The 15,315-nt window shown below is 41.0% G+C and overlaps 1 protein-coding gene across 22 annotated transcripts in view; it reads left to right on the forward strand.

Moving 5' to 3' along the window:
- neb (nebulin) overlaps positions 1–15,315 on the forward strand; it is a 59,351-nt gene that overhangs the window by 20,143 nt on the left and 23,893 nt on the right. For 19 of the 22 annotated variants that reach the window (XM_027276135.1, XM_027276138.1, XM_027276133.1 and 16 more), the window contains 48 exons: positions 60–164; positions 352–459; positions 570–881; positions 972–1,175; positions 1,803–1,907; positions 2,037–2,144; positions 2,461–2,772; positions 2,944–3,147; positions 3,245–3,349; positions 3,459–3,566; positions 3,929–4,240; positions 4,412–4,615; positions 4,701–4,805; positions 6,135–6,242; positions 6,343–6,654; positions 6,764–6,967; positions 7,068–7,172; positions 7,288–7,395; positions 7,488–7,799; positions 7,892–8,095; positions 8,258–8,362; positions 8,562–8,669; positions 8,768–9,079; positions 9,162–9,365; positions 9,477–9,581; positions 9,683–9,790; positions 9,883–10,194; positions 10,299–10,403; positions 10,561–10,659; positions 10,783–10,884; positions 10,968–11,075; positions 11,178–11,489; positions 11,586–11,690; positions 11,794–11,898; positions 11,995–12,099; positions 12,218–12,325; positions 12,419–12,529; positions 12,701–12,898; positions 13,031–13,135; positions 13,274–13,378; positions 13,466–13,570; positions 13,673–13,780; positions 13,886–13,999; positions 14,152–14,349; positions 14,499–14,603; positions 14,726–14,830; positions 14,936–15,043; positions 15,168–15,275. In XM_027276135.1, coding sequence (XP_027131936.1) covers positions 60–164; positions 352–459; positions 570–881; positions 972–1,175; positions 1,803–1,907; positions 2,037–2,144; positions 2,461–2,772; positions 2,944–3,147; positions 3,245–3,349; positions 3,459–3,566; positions 3,929–4,240; positions 4,412–4,615; positions 4,701–4,805; positions 6,135–6,242; positions 6,343–6,654; positions 6,764–6,967; positions 7,068–7,172; positions 7,288–7,395; positions 7,488–7,799; positions 7,892–8,095; positions 8,258–8,362; positions 8,562–8,669; positions 8,768–9,079; positions 9,162–9,365; positions 9,477–9,581; positions 9,683–9,790; positions 9,883–10,194; positions 10,299–10,403; positions 10,561–10,659; positions 10,783–10,884; positions 10,968–11,075; positions 11,178–11,489; positions 11,586–11,690; positions 11,794–11,898; positions 11,995–12,099; positions 12,218–12,325; positions 12,419–12,529; positions 12,701–12,898; positions 13,031–13,135; positions 13,274–13,378; positions 13,466–13,570; positions 13,673–13,780; positions 13,886–13,999; positions 14,152–14,349; positions 14,499–14,603; positions 14,726–14,830; positions 14,936–15,043; positions 15,168–15,275 — 7,518 coding nt within the window. The remainder of the gene's footprint in view (positions 1–59; positions 165–351; positions 460–569; positions 882–971; positions 1,176–1,802; positions 1,908–2,036; positions 2,145–2,460; positions 2,773–2,943; positions 3,148–3,244; positions 3,350–3,458; positions 3,567–3,928; positions 4,241–4,411; positions 4,616–4,700; positions 4,806–6,134; positions 6,243–6,342; positions 6,655–6,763; positions 6,968–7,067; positions 7,173–7,287; positions 7,396–7,487; positions 7,800–7,891; positions 8,096–8,257; positions 8,363–8,561; positions 8,670–8,767; positions 9,080–9,161; positions 9,366–9,476; positions 9,582–9,682; positions 9,791–9,882; positions 10,195–10,298; positions 10,404–10,560; positions 10,660–10,782; positions 10,885–10,967; positions 11,076–11,177; positions 11,490–11,585; positions 11,691–11,793; positions 11,899–11,994; positions 12,100–12,217; positions 12,326–12,418; positions 12,530–12,700; positions 12,899–13,030; positions 13,136–13,273; positions 13,379–13,465; positions 13,571–13,672; positions 13,781–13,885; positions 14,000–14,151; positions 14,350–14,498; positions 14,604–14,725; positions 14,831–14,935; positions 15,044–15,167; positions 15,276–15,315) is intronic. The other 3 variants (XM_027276150.1, XM_027276155.1, XM_027276154.1) reach the window with 3 other exon arrangements.

A 15,315-nucleotide genomic window follows, 5' to 3' on the forward strand; every position in this document is an offset into this window, starting at 1 on the left:
AAATACCTCTAAGATGTATGTCTGTCATATCAAACCAAAAACAATTTTTTTGTTTTTAGCAATCCTACAACAAAGCCTGGGAGAAAGACAAGACTTCGATTCACATAATGCCTGATGCTATGGACATTGTTCTTGCCAGAGGGAACAGGAAGAACTTCAGTGAGGTACAGTCTGATCTGTCATGATAATGATATGATGATAATGAAAGGAAAACATATGTCCCATAATAACCACAGCACTTAAAGCTGATTTTGATGAACAGGAAGTGAGGATTTGGATGGTGGATTAGTATATTAATTTAAAAGTATGCATGCCTTTCTCTATCAAAATACATATTATCTCTCTCTTTAGAAACTGTACAAACTGGACAATGAGCTCTCCAAGAAAAAGGGCCATAATCTTCGTGCTGATGCCATTGCTGTCAAAGCTGCCAAAGCGTCCACTGCTATTGCTAGTGACGTAAGTATCTCCATTTTTATTTCTAGACTGTTCTGCTTATTGTATATATTTCCTATGCTTCCCCCCTCACCAAGGTTTGCTTATGAAAACTCTTGCACTTGCTTTTTCAGTACAAGTACAAGACAGGATACCGTAAGCAGGTCGGCCACCACATCGGTGCTCGCAGCATCCAGGACGACCCTCTGCTGATGCTGGCTTTGAACTCAGCCAGGATTGCCAGTGATGCCCTGTACAAGAAGGACTTCAACAAGTCCAAGACCAAGTTCCACCTTCCAGTGGACATGTTGGCCTTTGAACTGGCTAAGAAGAACCAGATTCAGGTCAACCACGCCAACTACATCACCCGTCTGCACAACTGGACTTGCCTGCCAGACTCCACTGATGTTGTCCAGGCCAGACATGCTTATGACATACAGAGTGATGTGAGTATGAACCTCTTCTATTTATATTGTAGGAAGTTTTCATGTTTAGGAACATCTCTCACCATAACAAATCTTTTCTGTTTCATCCAGGCTATTTACAAGGAGGACCTGAAGATGATGCAGGGTATTGGATGGGTGCCTATAGGTTCACTGGATGTTGAGAAATCGAAGAAAGCTTGTGAGATCCTCAGTGAGAGGAAGTACCGTCAGCACCCAAGCAACTTTCAATTCAAAATGACCACTGACCACATGCCATTGGTATTGGCTAAGGCCAATGCTGGCATTGTAAACAAGGTATTTTTGCAGTTACTGATGTGCTGTTTTGTTTTTGTTTTTTCAGAAAACCATAATATAACCAAACTGTCTTTAAACATAACACTTTAAAAGCACTTTATCAAATAAAATGTGACCAAGTTAAATAGATTACTTTTTACTTGAAGGAAAGCTTGGAGTAATTCAATTCTAAATTGTTAAGTACAATGTTTAACAAATTTACCTTGAACCTTAAAGCTTGAACCTTCAATATTTGTGTTGTCTCTTGCACATGGATGAATTCAAACAACAACAGTGCTAAAGGACAAACTTGTTTCTGGTCTCTGCTTAAGGAAAGGCAATCTAAGATGACTTCTCATGACACTGCTTGACTTTATTATAAAGTGTAGTTCTAATCTGTTCAATACAATTTGGACCCAAATTAATTTTGTACAAAACTGCGAAAAGGTTCCAGCTGACTCTGTCGAAGATCTTCTCTGCTTGACTAGATTTGGCATTATAAATCACATTCATGAGTTATCTAATGTTTTCAAAAGAATATTTGTCTACGTTCAGTTTTGATTACTTTATGAATGCATGCCAATGAAGCTTCTTCTTAATGTTTCATTTTTTGTATATAAACTAAACAAACACAAATTTACTTAACAGAAAGCTTACACTGAAGCCTGGGACAAAGACAAGACTAGCGTTCATGTCATGCCAGATGCCATGGATGTTCTTCTGGCCAAAGCAAACAATGTCAACTACAGTGTGGTGAGTGCTTCTTAAATATTTCCTAAAAAGTTAGGTTGTTATTGCTTTTGAAACTGCATGCTTCATAATACACCTTTTTTTTTTCAGAAGATGGTGTAAGATTTTTTACATGTTCTTCCTGTTACACAGAAAAAATACAAACAGGCAAATGAAGATGCCAAGAAGAAGGGCTATGATCTGCGTGGTGATGCCGTTTCCATCCTTGCTGCCAGGGCTTCCAGGGATATTGCCAGTGATGTAAGATAATTTAATTTATGCAAACTAGCTAAAAGTAATTTAATGAATGCCATGAAGCTTTAATATCATTTTATTGTTTTAGTAGTGTGTCTATATGTCAGTCAAATGATTGCATAATAGATTTGGGTTTTTTTTTCATATTCTAGTACACTATTTGATGCTAATATTTTAACATGAATAAAGATTTAATTGGTTATGTAGATAATTGCGTGTTGAAAATTATATGTAGCAAAGCCAGAAAAAATATTGCCACTAATAGTATTGCTTTACATCAACCATACTGTTATAATCAAATGTATTTTTTCCTCAATTCCAGTACAAGTACAAGACAGGATACCGTAAGCAGGTTGGCCACCACATCGGTGCTCGCTGTGTCCAGGACGACCCTCTGCTGATGCTGGCTTTGAACTCAGCCAGGATTGCCAGTGATGCCCTTTACAAGAAGGACTTCAACAAGTCCAAGACAAAGTTCAACCTTCCAGTGGACATGTTGGCCTTTGAACTGGCTAAGAAGAACCAGATTCAGGTCAACCACGCCAACTACATCACCCGTCTGCACAACTGGACTTGCCTGCCAGACTCCAATGATGTCGTCCAGGCCAGAAAGGCTTATGACCTGCAGAGTGATGTGAGTAATGAGAATTTCTCATAATGTGTTTCCTGAACACTTCAAGCATATTTTATTCCCTGAATATGACCTAGAGAGCGATGAAAGTATAACTTCCTTGCTAATTTGTTTTATAGTTTATTTTGTGTTCAGTATGTCAAGAATTGAATTTTGGATTACTGCCTTTCGTAGGCTGTCTACAAAGCTGACCTGAAGTGGCTCCAGGGTCTGGGCTGGGTCCCCATTGGCTCGGTTGATGTGGAGAAAGCCAAGAAGGCTGCTGAAGCTTTGAGTGAAAGGCAGTACCGTCAGCACCCAAGCACCTTTAAATTCAAAATGACCAGTGAAGACATGCCCATTGTGTTGGCCAAGGCCAACGCTCAGGTTATGAACAAGGTATGACATCATCAATGCAGTTATTTTATCTTAAAAAATGCATCCTTGTAGAGTTCATAATGTAATCAAATCTTATTTTATTTGTGTGTGATCACAGAAAGCCTATAGTGAAGCCTGGGACATTGCAAAGAGGACGATCCACATCATGCCTGACGCTATGGATGTTCTTCTAGCCAAAGCAAACAATGTCAACTACAGCTTGGTAGGTGAACAATGAAACAGTTGTGGTGTTACAGCAACTCTTATTTATAGATTGTTCACTGGTAAATTTATATACTGAACATATCTGGGATGATTGTGTTTGTTTACAGAAAAAGTACAAACAGGCAAATGAAGATGCCAAGAAGAAGGGCTATGATCTGCGTGGTGATGCCGTTTCCATCCTTGCCGCCAGGGCCTCCAGGGATATTGCAAGTGACGTAAGTGTTCAGTTTCAGTTATTTAATTTTAAAGTGAAAAGTGTCAAATGACAATATATTACAAATGTAATATGCATTTTATTATATGGAACTAATTATAACTTGCCAAAAGAGTATATTAAATAAATAATTTTCATTTAACATGATATACGGTACCATATGACTCTTACATGTACTATACTTTGCCGACTTTGCTGCTACTGATATCACTGTCAGTTTGTAATTTTGTATAATTGTATAATTTCTATTTTGTTCTAGTTCTATTTTTATTTTTATACACTTTTAATTATTTATTTCACTTTTGTCTTCAAATATTTGTATAACTGTCAACACACAATCACATCATTTAATTTTTCTTCCAGTACAAGTACAAGACAGGATACCGTAAGCAGGTCGGCCACCACATCGGTGCTCGCTGTGTCCAGGACGACCCTCTGCTGATGCTGGCTTTGAACTCAGCCAGGATCGCCAGTGATGCCCTGTACAAGAAGGACTTCAACAAGTCCAAGACAAAGTTCAACCTTCCAGTGGACATGTTGGCCTTTGAACTGGCTAAGAAGAACCAGATTCAGGTCAACCACGCCAACTACATCACCCGTCTGCACAACTGGACTTGCCTACCAGACTCCAATGATGTCGTCCAGGCCAGAAAGGCTTATGACCTGCAGAGTGATGTGAGTAATGAGAATTTCTCATAATGTGTTTCCTAAACACTTCAAGCATATTTTATTCCCTGAAAATGACCTAGAGAGCGATGAAAGTATAACTTCCTTACTAATTTGTTTTTTAGTTTATTTTGTGTTCAGTATGTCAAGAATTGAATTTTGGATTACTGCCTTTCGTAGGCTGTCTACAAAGCTGACCTGAAGTGGCTCCAGGGTCTGGGCTGGGTCCCCATTGGCTCGGTTGATGTGGAGAAAGCCAAGAAGGCTGCTGAAGCTTTGAGTGAAAGGCAGTACCGTCAGCACCCAAGCACCTTTAAATTCAAAATGACCACTGAAGACATGCCCATTGTGTTGGCCAAGGCCAACGCTCAGGTTATGAACAAGGTATGACATCATTAATCCTCAAAGTGCTGTTACCTTAATTTTTAACAGAGCTGTCAATTAACATGTTTTTTGTGGTTTGTTCCAGCGTCTCTATACCGAGGCGTGGGAGAAAGACAAGGTCAACCTGCACATCCAACCTGACACTCCAGAGATCATCCTCTCTCAGCAGAACGCTATCAACATGAGCAAGGTTAGTCCAATTCTTACTGCACATGATAAGACAATGGCATCGTCTGGTGTGTGATTTTGACAGAATTAGGAAACCAGTTTAATTATTAAGCACTTTAAAACAACACTGCATAGAAATTGGTATTTTTACGATTGATTTAGGCCCCGGTTTTTGTTATGATTATATTATGCTCAATAGAGTCAACAACTTTGCTAACAGCCAAACATCAAGCAAGGTCGACAACACAAGACAAAGCAGCAGCTAATGTTACTGACTAGTCCAACAGCAGTCAGCCCAGCTCGGCGTCTGTCTTTCAGCTTTTTATTTCACCAAGCTCTCACCAACCACTAAAAGTCAGTCCCACATTTACTCTCGTCTGGTGGCCTCTTACAAGGTTTTCTCTTCTTAGCTTTCTCCGCCAACATCCTTTTCAGTTTTTTCACCTCTGTCCTTGGTTCATAGAGGCTGCTGAGCCACATTGTCCACATGCTTGGGGCCTGAAAACCTCCTCTTGCCGGTGGAGCAAAACACCTGTGTCACAAACACTAGCAGTCTCCAGTGCTCTGAGGTCACAGTTCTGTTAATGAGCGACCCTGTTAACTGGACAAATCAGCCAAACCTGTGGTTGTCCTAGTTACAACAGCCTTTGAAAACAGAAAGATATGTAGCTGTCCCTGTGAATGCGTCTTTCTTTGTTTTTTATCCATTAAAGACACAGTATTAAGAACATACCTGATTTGTCTTTGGTGTCTTGTGTGACCGCCACGTAATATCTTCCAACACAGTTTTTCAACACTGATCATTTGGCTGATCAGCAGTCAACATGGTTGCTCATTAAACTAAAACAGTGGGCATCCTAGCTAACAACCTGAGCTAGCATTAGCAAGCATTAGCTAAAAGCTGCAGTTTACATTACTGTCCATCAGGAAATTCTGTAAATCACAAGCACAAAACATTTTCTCATAAAATATGATCCATTTTCATCAAAATTAGTGAAATAGTTGGTGGTGTGTGACTTTGTGCAATAAACAGTTGTCTTTTGTGTGTGATCATACCCAGAGCACAAAATTACATCAACAACATCACTGATCTGATTACAAGCCAGTGTAGCATTGAAATTAATCATTTTCAAATTAGTCATTGTATCATAGAAACGTTACACAATGTTGCCTTAAGCCTCGTTCAGATTACTCTGATTTGAGTTAGCAGCCAGATATGATTCTACAAATGTGATCTTTTTAGCAAAATCCTACTTGAAAATATTATCAGCCTGATGCTTTCCAGAATTTTGTCTTCCATTTGTTAAAACAGTTAACAGAAGTATTCATATTCATATTTCTTACTTTTCAGAAACTCTACAAACAAGGTTTTGAGGCTGACATCAGGAAAGGCTATTTCCTCCCTCCAGATTCAGTCTCTGTCAAGGCTGCTAAGGCCTCCAGGGACATCGTCAGTGATGTGAGTGACTCATTTTTTTTAAGACTAAAGCACAGGTATGAGACATAATCTGAAAGATGTTCTAGTTGTAACATAAAACATTTTCTGCTAATGTCATCAGTACAAGTACAAGACAGGATACCGTAAGCAGGTCGGCCACCACATCGGTGCTCGCTGTGTCCAGGATGACCCTCTGATCATGCTGGCTCTGAACTCAGCCAGGATTGCCAGTGATGCCCTGTACAAGAAGGACTTCAACAAGTCCAAGACCAAGTTCAACCTTCCAGTGGACATGCTGAATCTTGAACTGGCCAAGAAATGCCAGATCCAAGTCAACGACTTCAATTACAGAACTCATCTGCACCAGTGGACTTGTCTGCCAGACTCCAATGATGTCGTCCAGGCCAGGAAAGCCTACGATCTTCAGAGTGATGTGAGTCCTTCAGTGACATATTCAACACTTTTAAACATATCATTCCATGTTGACTGTGCTCACGTGTTTCTGATGTTTTCTGATGTTTGTGATGTTCTTTTTCCAACAGGCTGTATACAAAGCTGACATGGATGAGGTCATAGGCATAGGATGGGTCCCCATTGGTTCAGTTGATGTGATGAAGGTCAAGAACGCCTCTAAGATTCTCAGCGAACGTCTCTACAGGCAGAAACCAGAAAAACTGAAGTTTAAAACTGATATGACTTCCATGCCCATGGTCTTGGCTAAAACTAATGCTGATATCATCAACAAGGTAAAGAAAAACATATCTTTCCTTTACATGTTTTTAGATTTGTTCAGTCTTTTCCCAGTGATTATAATTTGTGTTTTTTCTTCTCTTTCTGTCACCACAGAAAAACTACATCGCTGCTTGGGAGGCTGATAAGATCAAGACTCACGTAACCCCTGACCTGCCCGAGATTTTGCTCTCTAAAGTTAATGCTTACAACATCAGCAGGGTATGTTTGGCTAGTATTCTACATCCATGTCAGTAAATAGTGTTATAAGCATCATTATTTTCAATGTAAAATTATTTTCATATATTTATATATACATTTTTCATTTCTTCTTCAGAAAAATTACAGGGAAGATGTCGAAGCACTCTTCAGAAAGGGCTACGACCTTAAGCCTGATGCTGTCGCTGTTGTTGCTGCCAAACGTGGAAGAGAGATCATCAGTGATGTATGTAACATACAAATGAGTGCTTTTATCCCAGATATTGATTTATTTGTATGGCATTTTGTTAATTATCACTTTACTCTTTCTCTCTCTAGTACAAGTACAAGACAGGATACCGTAAGCAGGTCGGCCACCACATCGGTGCTCGCTGTGTCCAGGACGACCCTCTGATGATGCTGGCCCTGAACTCAGCCAAGATTGCCAGTGATGCCCTGTACAAGAAGGACTTCAACAAGTCCAAGACCAAGTTCAACCTTCCAGTTGACATGCTGAATCTTGAACTGGCCAAGAAATGCCAGAAGCAAGTCAACGACTTCAATTACAGAACTCGTCTGCACAACTGGACCTGCCTACCTGACTCCACTGATGTTGTCCAGGCCAGAAAGGCTTATGACCTGCAGAGTGATGTGAGTAATTTCTCATAATGTGTTTCCTGACTTTATTTTTCAAAAAGCAAACTCCATGTGACTCTCCCTTTTCTCACTCTTGGGACATGTAGGCTGTGTACAAGGCTGATATGACATGGATCAAGGGAACAGGATGGGTGCCAATTGGTTCGGTTGATGTGGAGAAAGCCAAGAAAGCAGCAGCGATCCTGAGCGAGAGGAAATACCGTCAGCATCCCAGCATGTTCAAATTCACCGCCAAGACACATGACATGCCATATGCCCTTGCTCAGGCCAATGCACAGATCATGGACAAGGTAGAGATAGCACGCCTTAATGAATGTCATTTCACTATATTTTATTGTTTATTTGCAAAATGTTTCAGCAGTTGCATTTGTTGAGGTCAATCTGTTTTAATAATGTTCTATGACTCAGATAATGTCATTTCTTACTAAACTGTGTCAATCTATTGTTTGCAGAAAGCATATCTTGCTGCCTGGGAAAACGATAAGACCAACCTTCACATCATGCCTGATACCCCAGAGATAATACTGGCCAAGCAGAATAAACTCAACACCAGTCTGGTAATACAGTGCTTCTTCATTAGTACACTGGATTATTATCATATCAGTAATTGTTCTTACTGTTAATTCTGCTAAAGTTTAAATGCAGTTGTGGAACTTTTGATAACATTGTCTATATATATAAAGCAAATCATCGGCTCTATAGGTACTGTCTGTAGCACACAGTGTGTATCAAACAGCTTCATTCTTGTTTCCCCAGAAATATTACCGTGAAGGCTTTGTGAACACCATCAACAAAGGCTACTTCCTTCCCAAAGATGCTGTTTCTGTTCTAGCTGCCAAGGCGTCCAGAGACATCGTCAGTGATGTAAGTCAACACCACTCACCCTTCACTTTGTCATTTTTGTATTTCACCACAGTTTATATCATAAAACTAACCAAAATATTTCCATCTCAAATTTCCAGTACAAGTACAAGGCTGGTTTCCGTAAGCAGTGCGGTCATCACATTGGTGCCCTCAGTGTTAAGGACGACCCACTGATCATGTTGGCCGCTCACGTAGCCAAGATCTCCAGTGACAACATCTATAAGAAGGACTTCAACAAGACCAAGACCAAGTACCACCTTCCAGTAGACATGCTGACAATTGAACTTGCCAAGAAATGCCAGCAGCAAGTGAATGACTTCAACTACAGAACTCGCTTGCACCAGTGGACCTGCCTGCCCGACTCCAGTGATGTGGTCCAGGCCAGAAAGGTCTATGACTTACGGAGTGACGTAAGTACATGTACAAATCATTCTGAGGGTTGTATCCATATAAACCTACAAGGACAAAAACATTGTTGGGGTTGTTTCCTAGGCTGTATACAAAGCTGATATGGAGTGGCTGAGAGGATGCGGCTGGTCACCTCAGGACTGTGTGGATGTCGTCAAAGTTAAACATGCCCAGACTATTCTCAATGAAAGACTTTACCGCCAACCACCAAGCACCGTGAAGTTCACCAGCGTCGTTGACCTCCCAGCTATTGTCTTGTCCAAGCAAAACGCTGACAACATCAGTGATGTGAGTAATGCTGTCTTTATCTTTATGAATTTAAAATGAACACTAAATATTTAGTACAAATGTTTTTATAAATGTAGATGTCAAAATAATGTTTTTTTTTCTTCCTTACAGAGGAAATACAAAGAAGTTTGGGAGAAGGACAAGCTCAGCTTTCACCTGCCACCTGCCACCCCCACTTTTGAACTATCCAAGGCCAATTCCATCAACATCAGCAATGTGAGTTTGTATTAATACAAGCACTGCACCAGTTCTGAAATGCTTACAACTTAAAAGAATAGAAATATCTGATCATTAATTATTCTCCTTGTTCTGTGCAGAAACTGTACACAAAGGAATGGGACAGCCAGAAGGCCAAGGGTTACCACATCAAGGAGGATGCTATCTCTGTGCTGAAGGCTAAAGCTTCTAGAGATATCATCAGCGATGTAAGAAAACAATGTGAATAAGGTTCAAATACAACAGCTTGGTAAATGGTATTTTCTGAATTTTCATGGACATTTTCTCTTTTCTGCTTTAGTACAAGTACCATGGAGCATACCGTAAGCAGGTCGGGCACCACATTGGTGCTCGCTGTGTCCAGGATGACCCTCTGATCATGCTGGCTATGAACTCAGCCAGGATTGCCAGTGATGCCCTGTACAAGAAGGACTTCAACAAGTCCAAGACCAAGTTCAACCTTCCAGTGGACATGCTGAATCTTGAACTGGCCAAGAAATGCCAGATCCAAGTCAATGACTTCAATTACAGAACTCATCTGCACCAGTGGACTTGTCTGCCAGACTCCACTGATGTTGTCCAGGCCAGAAAGGCCTACGACCTGCAGAGTGATGTAGGTTTATTCAAATACACTGATGTGACAATGATTCAATATTTCTTGGACCTTTGTGATTACTGTCTGCATACGCAAAAATAAATCTGTCTTTATCTCCTCAGGCTGTGTACAAAGCTGATATGGAGTGGCTGCGCGGATGTGGATGGGTGCCACATGAGTGTGTGGATGTTATGAAGGTGAAGCATGCACAGAAGATCCTGGCTGATGTAAGTCTGACTACAATTTGACTTTGCAGACATTTTTATACATTTGTAAAATGTTTTAACATATCTTTAGAATTTCTTTAAGTCATAAAAATACTTGTGTATCTTTGGTACATTTGCTGAATTGTTCTCATTCTACATCTTTTTTCCTATTTTACAGAGAGGCTATCGTGTCAAGTTGGATGAACAGAAATACACTGTTCCATTTGACAGAGTTGACATGGTCCGTGCCAAGAATGCTGCTGATGTCCTCAATGAGGTGAGGACAACTCTCAGATGCTGTTTGGATATGTTTTGAGTCCTCTCTTCAGCTAAGTCACCTGGCAAAAGCAGATTTTAGGTTTTTCTTTATTACTGAATTTTGATTTCTCACTCTGCACAGGCCAAATATCGTGAAGCCTGGCACGAGGAAAAGACCAAGTACTCACTGGTGGACACTCCTATTCTTGCCACAGCCAGAGAGGTGGCAAAGAACATTCATCCGGTAAGACAACTCCTCATAGGATGATACAACAATACTTTATCCTTTGCAAATTTTATCTATATAAATATTTCCATCTCTTTCAGAAATTGTATACCAAGGCTTGGGATAACGTTAAAGCCACAGGCTACTTCATGCCTGGAGATGCTGTACCAATCAAGCAGTGCATCAATACAACTAAAGTCCAGAGCAAGGTGAGTAGTGAGATAAGTTTCCATAAAAAAAAATAAAAAAAAACATTTATTAAAGTTGAGAGCTTGACAGCATGGAGATAATAATTTCCATCTGCCCTGTAGCATCATTACCTCGAGGCATACCGTAAGCAGGTCGGGCACCACATCGGTGCTCGCTGTGTCCAGGACGACCCTCTGATGATGCTGGCTCTGAACTCAGCCAGGATTGCCAGTGATGCCCTGTACAAGAAGGACTTCAACAAGGCCAAGACCAAGTTCAACCTTCCAGTGGACATGTTGGCCTTTGAACTGGCCAAGAAATGCCAGAAGCAAGTTAATGATGACCTCTACAGGACCCGCCTGCACCAGTGGACTTGTCTGCCAGACCAGAACGACATCATCCAGGCCCGCAAAGTTTATGATCTTCAAAGTGATGTGAGGGCCTATCACACCAAACAATGACTTATTTGTCATACATACATCAGCCTCTCTTTGAACTTTCTAATATATCATCTTGGTTTCTGTGTTCAGAATGTGTATAGGGCTGATCTGGAATGGATTCGTGGTTGTGGCTGGGTGGCAGCTGACTCTGTTGACCACGTGAAGGTCAGGAAGGCCCAGGAGATTCTCAACGAGGTATGTTTACCGTACTGCATTCAGTCTTTTCATTTTTTTTAGCACATCTTGCCCATTTTTATGTTCATTGTGTCTCACCTGAATGTTGTAATTTTACTTGCAGAGACTCTACAAGAAGAATGCCAAAGAATGCTTCGGAAAATTCACCCTGGTTGTGGACCGCCCTGAGATTGTCTTGGCGAAGGTTAATGCTGCCAACCTCAGTGATGTACGTACAAATCAAACATTTACTGCTACATTTCAAGAGACATATTAATGAATGATAATCAAATCTAAAATTGTGAATTCTGTTTTAATTTTATAGCTGAAGTACAAAGAGACATTCAACGCCGAAAAGGGTCATTACATTGGTTCAGAGGACACTCCTCAACTGGCCCATAGCAGGGAGGTGTCTAAGAACATCAGTGAGGTAATGTAGAATATTTAATTCATTTTTTTCTTCTTTAATTCACAATATTTGTTGATTGTATATCACATATTGTGTCTGCCCTTTCATAAACGTTCAGCCTGCTTTTGTGTGATTTCAGAAACTCTACAAATCGAACTGGGATGCAACAAAGGCTACCAGCTACCAGCTGAACCATGAGTACATCCCACTACTCAGTGGCAAGAAGGGCAGGGAGATCGCTAGTGACGTGAGTGTTTCACACTGTTTTATTGTCGTCATTTTCTTCTCACAGTGTATAAAACCAAATTAAGACTTTTATTATTATTTTGGATCCTTCTAGGTCAAGTATAAGGATTCCCATGAGAAGGCAAAGGGTCACTACATGGCAGGAACCCTGGTGGACTTCCCTGAGGTGGTGCGCTGTGGAGACCAGGAGAAGAAAAAGGGACTGGTAAGGAAATGACTGATGATGAAGTTTGCAAATTTCAAATTCATAAACTTTTAATAATTAATAAACAGGTACCACATACACCACAATATATTTGTCTTTGTCCACATAAACCTTGTTTCACATTGTTAATGATCCTGCCAATGACTTTCCATGGCATGCATGTCTTCACAGAGGCTCTACCAGAAGGACTACCATCAAAGCAAGACCAAGATCCACCTCCCACCCGACATTATTGCTAACAAGGTGGCCAAGAACTGCCAGGACATGCTGAGCGACGTCCTCTACCGCACCTACCTGCACCAGTGGACTTGCCACCCTGAACAGGAGGATGCCATTCGTGCCCGCAAGACCAACGAGATTCTCAGTGATGTAGGTCTTCAGTGGGCATCTGCCGCTTGTACATGACGTCACGTCAACAGCGAGCACAGCAAGAGATAATACAGAAATGCATCTCTCCATTACTGAATGTATAATTTTGTGCTTTTTGCTGTGTTTTAATAGGTGTTCTACAAGGATGACCTGAACTGGATGAAGGGTATTGGTTGCTACGTCTGGGACACACCAGAGATCGTTCGTGCCAAGAAGTCCTACGAGCTGCAGAGTGATGTAAGTAACAAAATGGAAGATGACAGAAAACCTTTAGAAATATTATTCATAACACAACGTACAGCTTATTGAAGATGAACCATCCTCTTTAGTTTGAGGATTTGTGATAACTCACCCATGTAATATCTTCCCTTACAGCTGAAATACAGAGACGAAGCCAAGAAAGAATTCAACAACTACTCCATTGTGACAGATACACCAGTTTATGTGACTGCTGTCCTGGGTCACACATGGGCCAGTGATGTGAGTGATCTCTTTTTTAAAAAACATATAGCGTTTGAGTTTAAAATGCTTAACTGAGTGTATTAATCAAACAATTGTCATCGACAGCTCAACTATAAGGAGGCTTATCATAAGGAGAAGCACATGTACACCACCGTCCTGGATACCTACGACTACGCCAGATGCCACAACTTCAAGGAATTCTTCAGCAACGTAAGTAAAGATTAACATATCTTTTTTTCAACATGTGACAAGATTCCAGATATCAGATTTGTAAACTACATGTTGATAATGTTCTGGCTTTTCTGTCAACAGAAAAACTACACTGGCGCTTGGGACAAAATCAAAGCCAAGAGCTACCAGATCCCACATGACTCCCATGCCTTGCAGCATGCTAAGAACCAGAAAGTCATCCTTAGTAATGTGAGTTCTGTTCATTTTATTTCATGTTACTTTCATGCTGGGATTTTCTTCTCACTGACCTTTACGAGACAATATGTATGACAGTGTATCTTCTTGCCCCTTTAGGTGAAGTACAAGGAGGATTATGAGAAGTTCAAATCCCTCTACAGTCTGCCCAAGTCTCTTGAGGACGATCCCGCCACTGCTCGCTGCGTCAAGGCTGGAAAGCTGGTCCTGGATGTAAGTTGACCTCATTGAGTCATTTCATCGTCCACATGTCTGCATTTCTTTTAAAGAGAAATACAGGAGCTGTGCTGTAAGATTAGACAGTTGTGTATGTATTCCATATCACCAGAACTGAAAGCAAAACAATCTGTTGTCCATCTTTGCAGCGTCTGTACCATGAGAACTACGAGAAGACCAAGGCCAAGAACCATATCCCAGCAGACATGCTGGAGATCCTGTCTGCCCGCAACACCCAGGCCACCGTCAGCGGCATCCACTACCGCAAGTACCTGCACCAGTGGATATGCCTCCCTGACATGCAGGTGTACACCCAGGCCCGCAAAGTCAACGAGCAGCTCAGTGACGTGAGTAACTTTTCTTCAGTTATCAGATGACTTCAGAATTTCTATATCTATAAATGCATGAAAAATTCAAGCTCATGTGTCCATACTTTCTGAATACATATGCTGATAACGTCACTCAATTTGTGTGTTTCGTCTTGCGCTCTTCACAGATCTTCTACAAGGATGATCTGAACTGGCTGAAGGGTATCGGCTGCTATGCCTGGGACACACCAGAGATCCTCCGTGTCAAGCATGCTGGTAATCTTCAGAGTGAGGTGAGTCCACTTAATATATTCGTTCAAATTATCCCCTCTATATCACATTCTCTTCAGTTATTTGGCTGTCTCCAGCCATTGTTACCTTGCTGATGGTCATGTTCTTTTGTTTTTTACTCCAGGCCAAGTACAGGGCCAAAGGTATTGAGGCTTTCAAGGATTATTCTGTGGTGACAGATACTCCAGTGTACGTGACGGCCATTCAGAACTCTCAAAACCTGAGTGATGTAAGTGTACTCTGTACAATGTTGACTCACAACTATCTATATTTTATTACCTAACAAAAAAACTGATCAAACATTGCATCTTGTCTTATTCTTCTCCTTTTCCAGCTGCACTACCGCTACGACTACAACGCCAACATCAAGGGCACGAACACCGCTCCTGCTGTCACCATCGAGACAGAAAGGGCACGCCTGGCTAACTACATCCAGAGTGATGTAAGATAAAGTGACTTCATATTCAGAGTACTTGTTTAGAACAGAGAGCATCTTCTTTGAAAAATAAAAAAGAAATAAAGCTGAAATGCATCCAGTCTCACCATGTTGTCTTGACCTCTTTCAGAACTGGTACAAGGAGGCCAACAAGAATCTCATGCCCACTGGTTACTCTCTGCCCCACGATACCCCGCTCATCAAGCAGGCTAAGATGAACAGCATCATCACCAGCAGCGTAAATACTGTCATCCCATCTCATCATCCAATTATGCCAC

The sequence above is a fragment of the Larimichthys crocea genome, unplaced genomic scaffold (assembly GCF_000972845.2).
Source record: "Larimichthys crocea isolate SSNF unplaced genomic scaffold, L_crocea_2.0 scaffold319, whole genome shotgun sequence".
NCBI classification, from domain to species: Eukaryota; Metazoa; Chordata; class Actinopteri; family Sciaenidae; genus Larimichthys; species Larimichthys crocea.